This window comes from Eulemur rufifrons, chromosome 15, assembly GCF_041146395.1.
Source record: "Eulemur rufifrons isolate Redbay chromosome 15, OSU_ERuf_1, whole genome shotgun sequence".
In the NCBI taxonomy this organism is placed as follows: Eukaryota; Metazoa; Chordata; class Mammalia; order Primates; family Lemuridae; genus Eulemur; species Eulemur rufifrons.
The window spans coordinates 85,278,036-85,294,417 of NC_090997.1; the positions used below are offsets into that span (position 1 = coordinate 85,278,036).

Here is a 16,382-nt window from a genome sequence, read left to right on the forward strand (position 1 = left end):
TTCATATTGAAACTTAATCCCCATTGTGGTGGTGTTAAGAGTGGGGCCTTTTGGGGAAGTGATTAAGGCCTGAGGGCTTTGTCTCAGGATTAGTGAGTGGATTAGTGCCTTATAAAAGGGCTGGGGGAACTAGCTTAGGTCCCTTTTTGCCCTGTCGTCCCCTCTGCCATGTGAGGACACAGCGTTCATCCCTCTTGAGGATGCAGCAACAAGGTACCATCTTGGAAGCAGAGACCGGACCCTCACCAGACATCAGGTGCTGGAACTTTCATCTTGGACTTCCCAGCCTCCAGAACTGTGAGAAATAAATTTCTGTTCTTTGTAAATTATCCAGTCTAAGGTATTTTGTTACACCAGGATAAACAGATTAAGACAAATAGAGTCCCCCTCCAAAATTCATGTCCACCTGGAACCTGTGAATGTGATCTTATTTGGAAATAGGGTGTTTGCAGATGCAGTCAAGTTAGAATGAGTTCATGCTGGATTATATGAGCCCTAAGCCAATGGCTGGGGTTTTTACAAGAAGAGGGAAATTTGGACCCCTCTAGACACACAGAGAGAGAAAGCCGCATGAAGATGGAGGCAGAGACTGGAGTTAAGCTGCCATAAACCAAGGAATGCCTGGGGCCACCATAAGCTGAAAGAAGCAAGGAAGGATCTGGATTTTTCCCTTGAGCCTTTGGAGGGAGCATGGCCCTGCCAACACCTTGGTTTCAGACTCTGAGCTCCAGAACCAAGACAGAATAAATTTCTGTTTTTCTAAGCCAGCCAGTGTGTGACACTTTGTTACAGCAGCTAGTGCTAGTGCTAGTACAGAAACTAGCACAGTGAGTCTCAAGGGAACCAAGATGATATGCAAACCTGCTGCTAATATCTGGGTCTTCACCCAGAGGTGTACTGGAGCTCGCATTGTTGGGAGACCCAGTGGAGACTCAGACTGCAGTCAAGGTCCTAGCTGTGGATGACATGCTGGCCTGGGTGCTCTCTGTGTATAGCCCCCAGAACCCCGCTGAAGGTTGTTGGGGCAAGGATTTGGGGATCCTAGCAATCTCTCACACGCACGACTAACAAAAACCATCTCTAGCGCTACATTGCTGGCATTTGCTGTTCTCATCAGTAGATGAGGACCTAGGCATTATCCTTATCTGCCTTCCACTTGTTCTCAAAAAATCACAGGTGATTAGAACACACAAGAACCTTAAGAACATTTAGTGTAAGGCCCTCCTTTCACAGAGAAGGGAACAGGCTCAGAAGAGTTAAGTGTGTCACCCCAAGTCACACAGCTCTGCTGTGGCGGAAATCACACTGGAACCTTGTTCTCCCGACTCTGGATCTCATTCTCTCAGCCAGGAAATATCTTCCCCATATCTCTGTTGTCCAGGATCTGATCCCAGTGCTCAAGAGATATAAAATGAATAAAGAGACAGTCTCTGCCCTTGGAATTAAATTCTGAATTATGTAATCAGGTCTTTCAACATCTATTTCTCTCTATGTGATGAAGCTTTGTGAGGGCAGGAGTTGAGTCTCCCTTTACTGATCATCCTGTTTTGGTCAGCGTTCCCAAGAGAAACAGAAGGAATAGGAATATACAGTGAGAGAGAGGGAGAGACAGACATTTATTTTAAGGAATTGGAAAGTCTGAAGTCTGCAGGGCAGGCTGGCAGAGTGGGAACTCTGGCAGGATTTCTGTGTTACAGCCATGAGGCAGAATTCCTTCTTCTCTAGGAACCAGTAGAGTTTGCTCTTAAGGCCTTTGACTGATTGGATGGGACCCATCCATATTATGGAGAGTAATAATGTCTTTTACTTAAAGTCAACTGATTGTAATATTAATCATGTCTACAAAATATTTTCACAGCAACATCTAGATAGTGTTTGATCCAACAACTGAACACCACAGCCTACCCTTGTTGACACATACAATTAACCATCACACATCCCCAGCAGCTCACCCATATATTCTGGCTCCCATAGCCTGGATTTCTCTGGCTTCCATTTGTCCTTCAGGTCTCAGCTCATTTGTCACCCCTCAGTGGAGCCCTCCCTGGCTTCCACTGCTAATGTTAATTAACCAAGTTGTCATGCTGTTTGGTTTTCTTTACACCTCTTATCGCCACGCCATCTTGTTCGAGTACTTATTGTTCACCTGTCCATTTCCTTTCTCCTCCCTGCAATGAGAACAGGAAGCTTTATCTGTCTCGTTCATCACTTTATCCCCAGAAGCAATTTACTGTAATGGTTAAGAGCATGGACACTGGGATGGGCTGCATGAATTTGAATCTCAGCCTTGCCACTTAATAGCTGTGTGACTTTGGGAAAGTTACCAATCTCTCTGGGCCTTGGTTTTCTCATCCTTAAAACTGGAATAATAAGAGTATTTAATGCATAGGATTGTTGCAATGATTAAATGAATCAATACAGGTAAAGCCAGAGGAGGGCATGGTAATGATTGAGTGTGATGTGAGCAATCTGGTTACTACTATAATTGGAACTGAGTAAATCTGTGTTGAACAAGGTGAGTGAATGGATTGCAATGCCTCTTGGCCATGGGTTCCACTGACCTCTGCCCCACCATATCTCATTTTGCTCCACTAGAATCCACTCACACACAGGAATCCGCTCACACACAGGAATCCTATACTTCAGCTGCACGAAAACATCTTTCGAATCCCTTCTGCTCTCTTTTGCTTCTGGGCCTTCCTCTGTATTGTTGCCTGGTGCCCCACCTCGTCACCTGACAAGCAATTCAGCTGATATGCCTCAAGACAGGCTTAGGTGCCCACGGCTGCTGGTGGTGTCCCCTCTATCACAGAGTTTATTCCACTGTTTTGCCATTTGCCTGGTTATTTCCCCCAGTGGGCTCTAAGCTTTCTGAGTGTGGACACTACATCTTCCTCCTTCCCAACAGCATCCTCAGAAGCTAGTACAGTGCCCACAGCAGGGCAAGGTTCATTGAATGACTGAATGATTACAGAAAAAATATCTCCAAGACAGCCGATGACATTAGAGGGAGGGATGAATAGTATTAAGTAGGTTACCATCAACAGAGCATGGCTACCTCTAGGGAAGAGAGTGAGAAGTCAAAGAAACAGATCAAAAGAATATACATGAAGATTTGGACAGCTGTTAGGAGCACCAACTTTAGAGTGAGACAGCATGGGTTCAAATTTAGCTGCACCATTTACTGGCTGTGCACTCTTTCCAACTCACTTAATGTAATCCTCACCCTCCTGACCTGTGGAAAGGAGCTAATGCTATCTTGCCAAACTATTGAGAAAAACCAATGAAATAAGAATGCACATTACTCACTAAAAGGCAAATACTGTCAACATAAAACACAAACATGGAGCCATCAAGGTAACAAGGTGACTCTTTCCTCTTACTTATATGATTAAATAATAAAGTTACTTTCCACTCCAAAAAATGCCTAGAGGCAAAGGTCCTTATTTCAATGTAACTATGGTTTTTAAACAGAGGTAAATTTATCCAGACTTTGTGATTTTGTATTATATTGCTGTGAAAGCTCATAGTTGGAAGAGAAACTACAGGTCACCATATGCAACTACCCATCCAAAACTGGACTCTCCTCTATTTCTCATTTATTGATTTGCAAACTGCTCTTTATGCACCTACCATGTTCCAGACACTACACTGGGTGAACAGGACCACCCTGGTCCTGCCCTATGAGGTTTACATTCCAGGGGGAGGGAGACAAGCAAATGGGTCCAGGTGGAGAGTGCTGTGAGGGAAGTACATTGTGCCATGGAGCACATGGAAGGTGAACTGGCACTGGCTGGGCCTTCCCAGTGAAGAGAGAGTAGGCTGGGATGTGAAGGCTAACAAGAATAGGCTGGCCAAGGCAGAGGCATGGGGTGGGAGCAAGCATTCTGCACAAGGGGGATGGATCATGGAGGTTTGGAAGATCATACCCACACTTGAAAGGCTTCCATTTAAATTTGAATCTATCTGCAAAATATTCTTTCAGTATGATCAAAAAGTTCTTTGTTGAAGAAATTTCCTATTATCTACTGTATAAGACACTGTATGGTAGGTGTACAGTGACATAGACTATATAATGTAGTAGAATATAATGAATGAACACTGTTCTGGGGCTTTACAATTAGGGGAAAACTTGATTCTAAGCCCAGAGTAATGAAGCACTAAATTGCTTCAAGTCAGAAGTCAGAGAGTTTGAGAATTCTTCCCATGGTTGCTAGCTCTGGGGTTGAAGAAATAAAGAGAGTGAAAAGATAAGAATATTATAGCAACTCCAAAAAGCCTGCATATACACAAAGCTCTTCTCCTACCAATGCTCCACCATCTGGGAAAAGGTGGTAAAAATTTTGTAATAATATTAGCATGCAATTTTTTAAAAATTATTATTCTAGTTAGCTTAGCTTGTATTCAATTTGGAGACAAATATTACTATGCTGAAAAAAAGTAAAAATTTATCCTCCCTGGACTCACTTGACAAGATACTAAGACATAATATTTATTCATGGTAATAAAAACATACTGGTCTGGCATAGAAACAGATTAATATACCAATGGTACAGAATAGGGAGTTCAGAAACAAACCCATGAGTACAGAAACTTGATAGAGGATAAAGATGCTACCACAAGTCAATAAGGAAAGGACAGATTGTGTAGCAGTCAATGTTGGGAAAATTAGTATACAGATATTAGGCTGGGAAAAGATGATTTTACACCTAAAACTTTTGATATCTAAACTATACAAGTAACACTTGAGAAACAAAATGAAAACAATAGGTAACCTGATAGAAATATAAGCGAAGGATATTGGTTCTATACCTTAGAGGAATTCTTGGGCAGATACAAGAGGAGACATACATATATATAAAGATGTTCATTGCAGTGTTGCCAAAGCAGGATGCTTGAGGGAAGCTAAGTTCCATCACTAGGGAAGTGATAAATGAAACATGACGGATACGCAGAATGGAGTATTCTGCAGAAGTTAAAAATTGGGAACGAGATTAACAAATGGTGAAGTGGAAACAAAAGAAGTAAGTAAGAAACAAAAGGAAGTCTATACCACACCTGATATATAAATTAAAAATAGGTACACACACAAAACAACACTGCTTATTTTACTAGGATTCCTACACTTCATACATAGTCAGTGATATATGTCAAACACATTTGAAGCATGTCTATGTGGGAGAGGGAAATGCTACTAGACACTGGCCTTGGACCGAAGATAATGACAGTGTGCCAAACACTCAAGAGTGTACTCATGTCAACCCTCTGTTGATAGACAATCCTTCACAGATCTCTGGCTTTTCTGTACATCTTGTGATCAGAGGCAGTGACAAGCCTTGTTCAGGACTGTCTACTCGAGGGTGTTTGTATAGAGAACAGCCTTGGAAGATGGAGATATTGTCTCCCTCTGGAGCAGAGGGCAGGTATGTTTACTTGTATAATTTGGATGACCAACCTTCATATCAAATTTCGAAGGAAGTTAATTATAGAAAAAGAAAAGGATCTAAAATGGTCAAGTAAATATTTGAAAAAAGCATCTCACCCCTTGGAAAAAGTATAGGGTCTACACAGTGGGAATCACAATTTAGAAAAGTAGCACAGTCCTATCTACCTCTTCCTCTGTCCTCCTCCAGCCACCCCAGCACTGTCAGCATCAGCCACTTCAAGGACAAATTAGCATTTGGCTGAGGTTTAAGTAATATTGTTTCCAAAAAATATTAGGTCTCTCCATTTATAATATATCCCAAAAAGTTTTTATTATTAGTGTTGTCCTTCAAGTTGCAGCTGCCTTGTAAATTTCTTGTATTAGGATCTAGTATTTACTGTGAAAAATACAATAAATATTTTTTAGTATCTTCTACTTAAAAACCTGCCTATATCAATAATGATGAAAAGTTACTAGCCTTAAGTCAATGTACTCTCTGCCCTGAAGAGATCAAATGTTTCAGTTAAAAGCCTGGCAAGCACTCCACAGGATGAAGGAAATGCTAGAGAACCAAATACCTAAGGGTGAAAAATGAAAAAAACTTCCATATCAAAATGCCCTTTGGGAAGGGACATTGATACCTGAGCACATTAATCTCTGCAGAGGAAAGAAAAAGAGACTAACTCACCTCTGCGTGGTCAGATAGTATAATTTCTAGAACTCTACTTTATTCAGTCTTGGGATCTGATTTATTAATAATATAATTTAGTAAAAATGGGAAACAAATTGCCTTCTTTGCTTCTATTTCCCTATGGACTATTTAGCAAGAGGAAATGGCTTCTAATTTTTCAGGTTTGTCTCTGTGTAGCCCTGTGGGGAAGTCCGATCTTGAGAAGACTATTTTGTAGACATGCAAAGATGTCTTTAGTATTGAAAAGGACAACCCTATTTGGGCTACACAGGGCACAATGTCTGTACATCTGTCATATGAACTGGGATGAACAGTTAGCTATATAAAGAACCAAAACAAAAGTCCAATATTGCTTGGGGGCCAAGCTGAGTTTAAATGATGAGTCTCTTCTTGATTCACTCGTTTTTATACTTTTCCAATAAGAGCAAGATTTATGTTTGCCACCATTCCATATGAAGCACAATTCAATGTTAATCACCTGTGAGCTGGCCTCCCTCATGCCCATGCTTTATATAGACTAGCTCATACAACACTACCTGGTGCAACCAGGAAGGCACAGCTTGGCTTTAATCAACACCTGACCTTTCAGGGTCGCTTCCTTAAGAAGTGATTGTGGGTGCCGCAAACTGTGTGTCTGGACACACTCTTCTGCTATTCCTGGTTAAGGCTAAGAACTAATTTTCAAAATAGATCATATCTACATCTTGATCACTTTCATTATACCCATCTTATACAAGCCAGATTTCACCTTTCTGCATTATTTTAAATGGACCCACAAAGGCCAAATGTATACTAAATTGAAACTAGTATTTTCTCAATTAGTATAGAACATGTTTATGTGTGTTTTTTTACTTTAAAGAGGAAAAAATTGAACTTTTTCAATTAACTGTCTCTGATGCCAAGTTAACTCTTCACTTTTGCTTGGGCTTCAATACAGCTGTTTAATTTTTTAATTTAAAAAATATATTTAATTAAGTCATGTAGTTGTTACCTTGTGGATGTGAAAAGACACAGAGACTAGCAACCCCAACCTTCCTCTTATATTTTGATTCTCTACTTTCTTACTATGACACTCGAAATGTGTCTTCTTAGATTCAAATCATTACTAGAGAAACAACTGGGGGAAAAGAATCAACCAAAAATGTACTAAATAAAGAAACAAACTGTAATTAGTACAAAAAAATTTGGATAAAGGAATTACAGTCAAAGTCTTGCGTTTAAAGAGAAAGAAATTCAACTCAGATGGGAAGAGAAGTCAAACAAGCTCTTTTCTAACTTTTGTCGAAGAACCCCTGGCCTCAAGCTTTAAAGATTACCGGAAGCCCCAAAGGAGCTCCCTCTGGCCTCCTCTGAGGATCCAGCAGACCCCACAATTGTATGCTGAATCTTTGTGTTCTAGGTGGGATTATTTATCAGGGATTTGGTTTTGTCTGGGTTTTCAATGGCCCAGCCCCAGCTGTACATTTGGGGACAGACCACAGCTTCAGTCAACAGAGGGTTTGTAGCGATATCCATTCGGAAGCTTCCCTCCCCCTGCAGGGATGGAGTAATTAACGGGCCATTTAGTCACTTCTGCTTTATTGAGGGGGATACCGTGCAGGTCATTTCTTTGAAAACTTTTGTTCTTGAAGGAAATTACAGGATTGTTTTATGGTTAGAACACAGCCTGGTGAACTCTGGAGTCCAGAGGCAAGTTTCTGCAGCTTGGGGAGCAAGGGAGACAAGGCAGATAATGACTATAATCCCATTAAAAAAAGATTTCCCCCAACCTCCCTCCTCCTTTTACATTTTTTCTTTAAAAAAACCAGTTAAAAGAAAAACGATTTGCTTATTTGCTAATAACTAATGGGAACATGAATTATGGCGATGCCCCAGACTGAAGTTTATCTCTGTGTCAATAAATCTCCAAAAAACTGCGACGAAACTAAGTACTGCCACCATTGCTTCTTTTTATTTTCATATTAATCAAAGGCATCTGCTCCTGTCCTCTCTAGTAGAGGGAATAGAGAGTGAGTTTTCTAGCATCTGAAAAAGCTTCTGGAAGGACGCGCTTGCAGCACTTTTGTTTTGTGCGGCCAGTGGAGTTTTTGCCATCGGACTTCGGGGACTTAGGTGACCCGCGAGGCTGTGAGGGCCCCGGAACGGGTGCTATTTCTTTTGTATTTGAATGTCTCACTTCTCTTTACCGTTCCCCCCTCCGTCCCCTCTGATGCCCCTCACAGAGCCTGGCAGATCGGAAGCACTCAGAAAACGTTTATTGCTGAAGTGGAGGAAGATGAAGAGAAATTCCAAGGGAAGTACTGCCAAGGCTTACTCGGCTGGGGGTGCACTAGGGCGCTATATGTTTACACATGTGTTCAAATGATGCTGGAAATTCCCTTATCCTTTCCCCAGGTACACGGAAGGGAGCCGGGGTGGATGGGAGGCGCTGAATAACCAGGAGGAGAAAAAGTCTCCATCTCCATAAAATGTGCCCGCTCCCACCACTATTTCCTCCTGCAGAACTAAGGAACCTTCTTGTGGCAGAAGTGCGTTCTCGGCACCGCAGCCCTGTAGTGTGCAAAGAGGGGGTGCCCTCAGTACCGAGCTTCTGGGGTTTTCCAGATCTGAGGGAAGTGAGGGGTGCTAGCGCGTAAAACTGTGGCGCCCCCGGAATCAGGCCCCAGCTCTTGCACTCTCCGAGGTGTTGGTCGCAGACTGCGAGGGAAAGAGAGGTCCTGATCGAGTCAGGGCCGGACAGAACCCGAAAACATTTTGGGGGACAGCTACTTAAACTGCCTCACAGACTCTTAGAGCGTAGCTCCCTCTCTGCCCCTGCCCTCCTAGGGCGACAGAAACTCGACCACTGTGCTTCCACCCTAACCTAGGACAGTAGCAAAATCAAGGCCCCGCATCGAACTCCCAGATCTGCGAACCCCTCCCTCCCGGCTCCCTGGGGCCTCGACCCCAGCACCTCCAGGCCCTCCCGCCCCTGGCCGGCTCTCCGGGCGTGTTAAACTTTCTTTTGCTAGTGCGGGACTGGAGCGCCCTGGTGCCATGCCGGAGCCGCGGGCAGTGCCGGGGCTGGGGTGAGAAGCAAAGGCTCCGCGCTGGGGGCTATGGCTTGGGTCGGCCGGGGAGAGCGAGGCGCCCCGCCTCGAGGTCCCCAGCGAGGAAACAAGGCTAGGGAAGGCGCAGCCGCCGGGTCCCCAACGCTGACCCTGACCGGATCTCTTTTGCACAGCTTAAAAACTCTGGAGAGTGTCCGCCCGGCTGACCGTGGGGCGCAGGGAACAGAGAGACTAGAGCGCCTGCCACTTCTGCTCGAGTTTGGATTTGTTGGTTGTTGTTATTGTTTTTATTTGTCCTCCCTCCCAGTTTCCATAAATGCTTAGGTATTTCGAGGCTCTCTGCAGGTGTTGGCACAGTCGAGGATGGGGCTCACTTTATGGAATCCCTCTCTAGTGCATCTTTTCTTTTGTCGTCTGCGTCCCCGCCTCTCTGTCTCTGTCCTGCGGGGTCCCGGAGCAGCGAGGAGTCGGGGTCGAGGCGCGGAGACCGATGCTTCCCACGGGACTCAGTCCCAAGCCCGGGACCCCCCAGCCCGACGTGGAGCTGGAGTCTGGCTCAGGGGTTCGCGTTCCCGCCGCCGGATGCAGGAGCAGGGCGGCAGGGGCCCGGTACCCAGTGGGTGGGCGGCGAAGCGAGGGGCGCAGGCGGGATCCCTCTCCCGGGCTCCCGGGACGGCGGCGAGCGAGGATTACAGCTGCCCGCTTGCCCTAGGCGTTCCCCGCACCCCACCGTCTCCGACCCCCTCGCAGGCCTGCGACCCCAGGATCCAGGGAGGGTTTCACTGAAAAGGGACATTCAAGTAAAAAACGGACTCCGCAGGCTTGAGCCTTCCGAGTTTGACTCCTGTCCGCTACTTATAAGAGCACTGGGTGTATGAGGGCACCCCCCACCCCGGAATCTTGGCACTCACACCTGGGCGAGTTTTCCTAGAGGCTTCTTAAGGTGCAGGCGCAGCTCACTCTACCAGGGGCCCCTCCCTCGGCCCAGCTCTTTCGAAGGACATTTCCAGAGTTCTTTTGCAACGGCGCCTCCAGTCGCTTCCTTCCTAAACCTGAGGAGCCTGGGCCGGGCTGGGGCCGCAGTGACTAAGAGGGGCCCAAACGCCGGACGGCCAGACTGGGCGCCTGGCCCCGACGTGGTCTCCCCTTCACACAGCTCCCCTCTCCTGGCTCGGGCCCTGGGCTGGTGCTGGGGAGGTACGATCCTTGGGTGGCCTTGGACCTGAGGAACCCCTCGGAAGAGGTGCCCCGGGGAGGGGCTGACTCCCCTGGCCGGATCAGTCCCGGAAAGGGCCCCGAGGGCTGGGGCTGAGCTCCGGTGGGGCGTCTTCAGGATCGTGGAGGCTCCGCGGGTCCCGGCCTCAAGGCCAGTCCCGGGTCCCGCAGAGGTGCGGGAGCGAGAGTGGCAGGGAGGTCTCAGAGCATTCGCGTCTGGGCAGGGAGGGTTTGGAGCCCACCCTTAACTTGAGCGGTGGGAGCAGCCATCCCTGCCCCCCAGCAGTGGGCGGGAAGACGAGGAGAGGGAGCCCCGAAGTCTCTGGAAGGAACCTGGAAAGTGCAGTTAAATCTTGGCGCCTGAGCTAGGTGCTCAGGCGATCCACCCTGAGGGAGGGGACTTTGGCAATTTCCGCCATTTCCGCCGAGGGCATCAGTAGAGGCACAAAACCTCGCTGGACCCAGCAGCTGGAAAAAAAGAAGTTTGACAGGACACCAGGCCTCCTGCTGCAGGAGCTAGGAAACCCTGGGCTTGGCCAGATCAGGCCCCGTCTCCCTGCTCTTTTGCAGGACGTAAGCCCAGCGCCTCAGCATCCAGGGACATGGGGAGCTTCCCTACGAACAAAGACCTGATGGGCCCAGCCAACGCCGGCCTCACTTTCCCTTTCTACGTGTGACTTTTTTCCACCCTTAAAGTTCAGTCATCAGCAGGGGAAGGTGCCAAGAGGTTTCTAGTGGGCTTCTCAAGGTGTCTCTGCCCACGAGACTGTCGCTATCCTTTTATATATAAAGCAGTGTTTAATCTGGAATGAAAGGATCTCATCGTCGTTGTGCTGCTAGATTAAATTAAAAACTACTTTAAACTTTCGAACTTTGGAGTAAGTGACAAATTTGCAATGAAAAAAACTTCCAGCCAAGAACCATTTTTCACCTTTACAGCCATGAAATCTTGTTTCTGGCATTGATATTAATAATCCGAGAATTTAAGGGGAAATACAACGAAAGTAAAAGTTTGCCAGCGAACTCACATCCTCAGCGGACCAGCTGCTGCACCATGGAAAGGCCCTTGCTGGAAAGGCGAGTGGTGACTGTTTCTTTCCAATAAATCCAGAAACCTCAGACGACCTAGCTCCTAAACGCCTTTCTCCCTGGGTTCCTGTCCTGTTTTTAAAGAAATCCTCTCTCCTGGTCCCCAGGTTAAAGGGGTTTTTGTAATCCTGAAAAGAGCGCAGCTCATTTAGGGGACTTCCACAATGTTAGAAGCAGTGTCTATTTTCATTTCAATTGGAGAATTTGGGGTAGAGTTCCCCAGGCTCCACGTTCCTTTTAGCTCATGAGAGTGGACCTCATAACTCTCTAAATTGACCACTGCAGGTAACTCCAGGAATTTCTGTCCCAGCAGCACAATCTCAAAAGCCACTGCTTCGCTAGTGTAAAGAGTGTGGCCTTACTCCTTTCCAGCCCCCAATTTAAGCCTCAGCTCTAGAGAAAGGGTGAGGCCCACCACTGGGCCAGTTGTAAGGCCCCAGAATCTTTCCCCAGAACCAGGCCTTTGGAAACAGGACTCAAAAGAAGCAAGTGCTTCAGGAGAAAGTCGTTTTCCTGATTGATGAAACCTCTCCCTCCCCTCCCCTTTCTAAATAATAAACTCCGGGAAAGGCTGGAGGGCTGCCTTGTGTTGGTTTCAAATAAATCCTCAATAGGCTCTTTCCTCACCCAGAGAAATGAATCACCCTTGGGAAACAGACGATTATTCCCCCATTTGTCTGCCCAAAACCAGTGAAAACAAGCACCCTCCACTGTAGACCCTCACTTCAGCTTTTCCTCCTGGCTGGGGGCAGGGTGGTGTTGGTGGGAGGGTGACAAGGGATGGAGGGGAGTGAGGTGGACAGCAAGGGAACCCACACAGTTGCCCTCCCAGAGAAGGGGCCCAGGAAGGGGAGGGTAAATGCTGCCTAGATGTGCTTTTTGTGCTTGGATCCTAGAAAGATGAGCTTCCCTTTCTTGAAGGGGAGCTTGGGCCTCAACTAACTGTGAGGTAACTGTTACATCTCATTCAGAAGCAAATCCTGGGGTGGTACATTTCAAACAGTGTTCTATTTTCCTCAGATGGAAATAGAGGCCGTGCTGTTGGAGTTATCATCGCTAGAGCTCAATTTCTTGCCCTCTTTAAACAAATAAACAGAACCCTCTTGCTGGATTATTCCTGCTTATACAAACTATTTCAAAGTGTTACACGGCCGGGAAGTTGCTGAAGAGAGAAAAGTAATTGATTAAAATGAGCCATGGTTTAGTCCACATTTATGTAGAAGGTGCTCAATGTATTCGACTAATGAGACCAGCGATCTTCTACGGGAGGAAAGAAGAGAGAATTCCCACTAGAAATGTGCAAGATGCTGAGATTTGGGTGGGTGGTGGCCTTGCCCCAGAGCTTTCAAGGCAGAGAAGCTCCCCCTTTCTCTGCAAGGCTGGCTGCCCAAAGGGGCAGGCAGGCGAGGTAAGTATTTGGCTATTTTCTAGGACCACTCTGTTGACTTTTTAAACATATGAGGGCTATCCAGAAAGTATCCAGCTATGTAACCATTCTCGTTATATTAACAGTGGCTGGATGGATACTTTCTGAACAGCCCTTGTAAACTGGATTTTAATTTGGAGACAAAAAGACCATAAGGTCAATTTGAAGTGAAAAGAAGTTAACTTACTGCTTCATTCTTGTCTGTTGCCAACACAGCCAGTGCAGTCACCACTCCGCCTCTCATTTCCTGCCACTTTGAGTTTCCAGATTACTTTTTTGATCTCAATTGCTGAGTTTATGAGGGTCTGATTACTGCAGAGAAATAATGAGCTCAAATAGCATAAGACTATGAAGGTGGACAATGCCCCATTTGAAGGACATTTAGTTGCAACAATTAGCACCAATTTACCCACCCTCTTTGGTCATAATGGAAAAATCTTCCCATCTGCCCACCCATTCAAATCCCTCACCCATACCCAGATACACCTTACCCGGGGCCACATGTTTCCTTTCCCACTACCCGCATCTTCTAAGATTTTAGGCAAAGGCAAAGCCAGGATTTAAAGGTTCTTTTTTATTTGAAATCTCATCCAGAAACACTGGTTATTAATAAATATATCATAGTTATCAAGAATATATAAAAAATAAAGACAGGTATTGTCTTTGAGGCCCTAACAAAATATTTCAAGCAAATGTCCAGGAAAATAAAAACGGAACCCCTCCCCAAACCACGCTAAGTTTTCAAAGCTGATAATAGAGAGAGCCAACCCCGCATGCAGAATAACTGAGCAAGGGGGGGTGGGGCAAGCTACTAGAGGGAGCCCAAGCTTTTGCAATCGCTGGCCCCCAGGACAGCCCCGGGAGGTTTGGAATGAAGTTTGAAGGGGTGGCGGAAGAAGCGTGTGTGCGTGAGTGTGGGTCTTTGCACTCTGCCCCTTTTTCATTTCATACAACCACAGACAGATATATGGAGTACTTCGGAGAATTCACTAATATCCTTGTTACAAGGAAAACGGCACTACGGCCTGCACAACATGTTCAGACAAGATTCATTTAGAAGCGTGCATGCACTCTTTTGACCTACACTGCGTTGAAAGGAAAACCCACCTAGGTGTCATGACCTGGATCGGAGTTGAGATTCAAAACTTGGGTCTTGATATCTCTCTCTCTCGCTCTCCTCCAGAAATAATTATGGCGAGGACAGAGACAATCATAATTGCATCCATCTCAAGGAAATATTTACATTTGTTTTGCACGAAAGGGATGGTCTTCTTTTTCCAAAGCGAGAAAACAGAGCCAGAGAAAGCCAACCCGAAAGTCCCTTTGCAAGTTTTTAACTACACCGATCCCGTCTTTATACAACAAATGCAGTTTTGACAAGAGCATATGGCAGTGAGAAATACTGGCGCTGCATGGGGAAAAGAAGCATGCATGCACAACACACGACGTCTTGTTCGATCCCCCTTCGCTACCACCTATAAATTGCAGTTTGGTTTTGGTCCTTTCCCTCCGGGGATCAAGTGGGGTCCGAGATCTCTCAGCGTGGGAGGCCGCGGGCCCCGAGCCTGCCCTCCGGTGGACTGAGCCCTCAGCCTCCCCCTTCCCTCCCGGCCCGGCCCCGCGGCCCCTCCCGCCGCTCTCCCGCATCCTGGCAGCCGGGCGGCCCGCTGCTCACTTGAGCAAGTCCTTGGACTCTGCGGACAGCCGGGCCATGTTGGCGGTGGAGAGAGCGGACAGGTGCGGTGGCGGCGGCATCTGGCAGATGGTGCAGGGGCAGGGCAGCCCGGCCCAGTGCTGGAAGCCGCTGCCCAGCTGCAGCGCGGGCGGAGTGGAGGGCGCCTTGAGCAGCGAGTGAGGAGGCCGAATGGTGCCGATGGCCGGCAGTGAGGCGGCGGACAGCGGTGACGAGGCATTGCTAGACGAGAGCGCGCCGCCCAGGATGGGGTGCACCGGGTGCACGGCGTTGGCAGCGTGTGCCGGGTGGCCGGCGGAGTGGCCCACGGTCCCGCAGTGGAAGGCCGAGTGGTGGCCCCCGTAGATCTCGCCAACCAGCCTCTTCATCTCCTCCAGGGAGCTGGTGAGCATGAGGATGTAGTTTCTGGCCAGCAGGAGAGTGGCGATCTTGGAGAGCTTGCGCACCGAGGGCCCGTGCGCGTAGGGCATGACCTCTCGCAGCCCGTCCATGGCGAGGTTCAGGTCGTGCATCCGCTTGCGCTCGCGTCCGTTGATCTTCAGCCGCAACTGCTGTAGGTCCTGCTCCGACAGCTGCTTCTTGATTTTGTACTTGCTGCTTTCTCCCGCGGCCTTGGCGCCAGCCCGAGAGAGGCTTTCCCCGGGCATCTTCTGCACCATATCGCCCTGCGTGGACGAGACCGAGTTCAGACGGCTCTCCTGGTGGTGGTGGTGGCGGTGGTGGTGGTCCCTCAGGTACATCTCATCCATGTCGGGAGATGAAGCTCTGCTGGAGACAGAGCTCGAATCAGAATTCATTTTATTACAAGGGATGCGGCCCTACCGTAGGGAGGCTTTAGGCGCGAAATTAAAGAAAATCTTGAATTAAAAAAAAAAAAAAATCTGCCCAGCCCAGCAACCCACTTCTCAGCAGCAAGACGTGAGAAGAAAAGCAGAGGCACTGCCTTTCCCCGCCTCTCTCCCTCCCCACGCCCCTCTCTCCGGTAAAGCTGTTTCCTGGACAGCTAGTTGGTGTGTGCTTGAACTAACCTCTCGCTGAAAAAAGAGGGGCTTTTATAGAGCTGCGGCGGAGAAAAGAGACAAAAGGAGCCCTCCTATCTATCCTGGGCTGGTTAGGATGACGTGCCATCATTCAGGGCGGTGCGCTTTGCTGTCCCATTTAGCAAGGATTCCTATTCATATTCATTGTGGGGCCGCCCAGGGACACCTCTGCACTGAACCGCTAGGAGCCCCCGGCACAAAACCCTCTGATTGACACACTCACCGCTCCAGCTCACGCCTCCTTGATTTTTTTTTTTTTTTAAACTTTCTTCCACCCCACCCCCCCTCCTTTCCCAATTTCCCTAACCAAATTACACATCAGCAACCAAAGCAAGGGAAGAGAAGCGGGCCAGGCGGTTGGCGTAGGTTCCTCTGGGTTTTAAGAGAGGAATCCAAACATTCTCTCTCCTTCCTTTCATAGCTGCTCCCAAGTTTAGCGAAATATGGGCAAAAAGAGGTCCTAAGGAAAAGGTTTGAGGGACAGAGGTGCGGATGAAGGGCAGGTTCTACCAGCCAGGGCTGAGGGGTGGCGGTGGGAGGGCAGCATATCCAAGTTCGCTGTCTGAAGTTTTTCTTCACTAGATCACTTTTCCTAAACGCTGCCATTCTGTCGATTTTGTTTATTGCACCCTTCTGGTGTGGTTGTAACGGGATGTCCATATTTGGTGATGGGTTTGCCCTTGACACCATTGTGGGGAGAGGTCTCTTACTTTCTTTGTCTCCTCTTTCGTTTTAAAATATGGATTACTAAAA

At 47.4% G+C, this 16,382-nt stretch overlaps 1 protein-coding gene across 1 annotated transcript; it reads right to left on the reverse strand.

Moving 5' to 3' along the window:
- Positions 1 to 13,450: 13,450 nt before the first annotated feature.
- On the reverse strand, positions 13,451 to 15,614 carry OLIG3 (oligodendrocyte transcription factor 3). The gene has a single exon (XM_069488879.1). The coding sequence runs from the start codon at positions 15,384 to 15,386 to the stop codon at positions 14,568 to 14,570; it is 819 nt and encodes a 272-aa protein (XP_069344980.1). The 5' UTR covers positions 15,387 to 15,614; the 3' UTR covers positions 13,451 to 14,567.
- Positions 15,615 to 16,382: the final 768 nt, after the last annotated feature.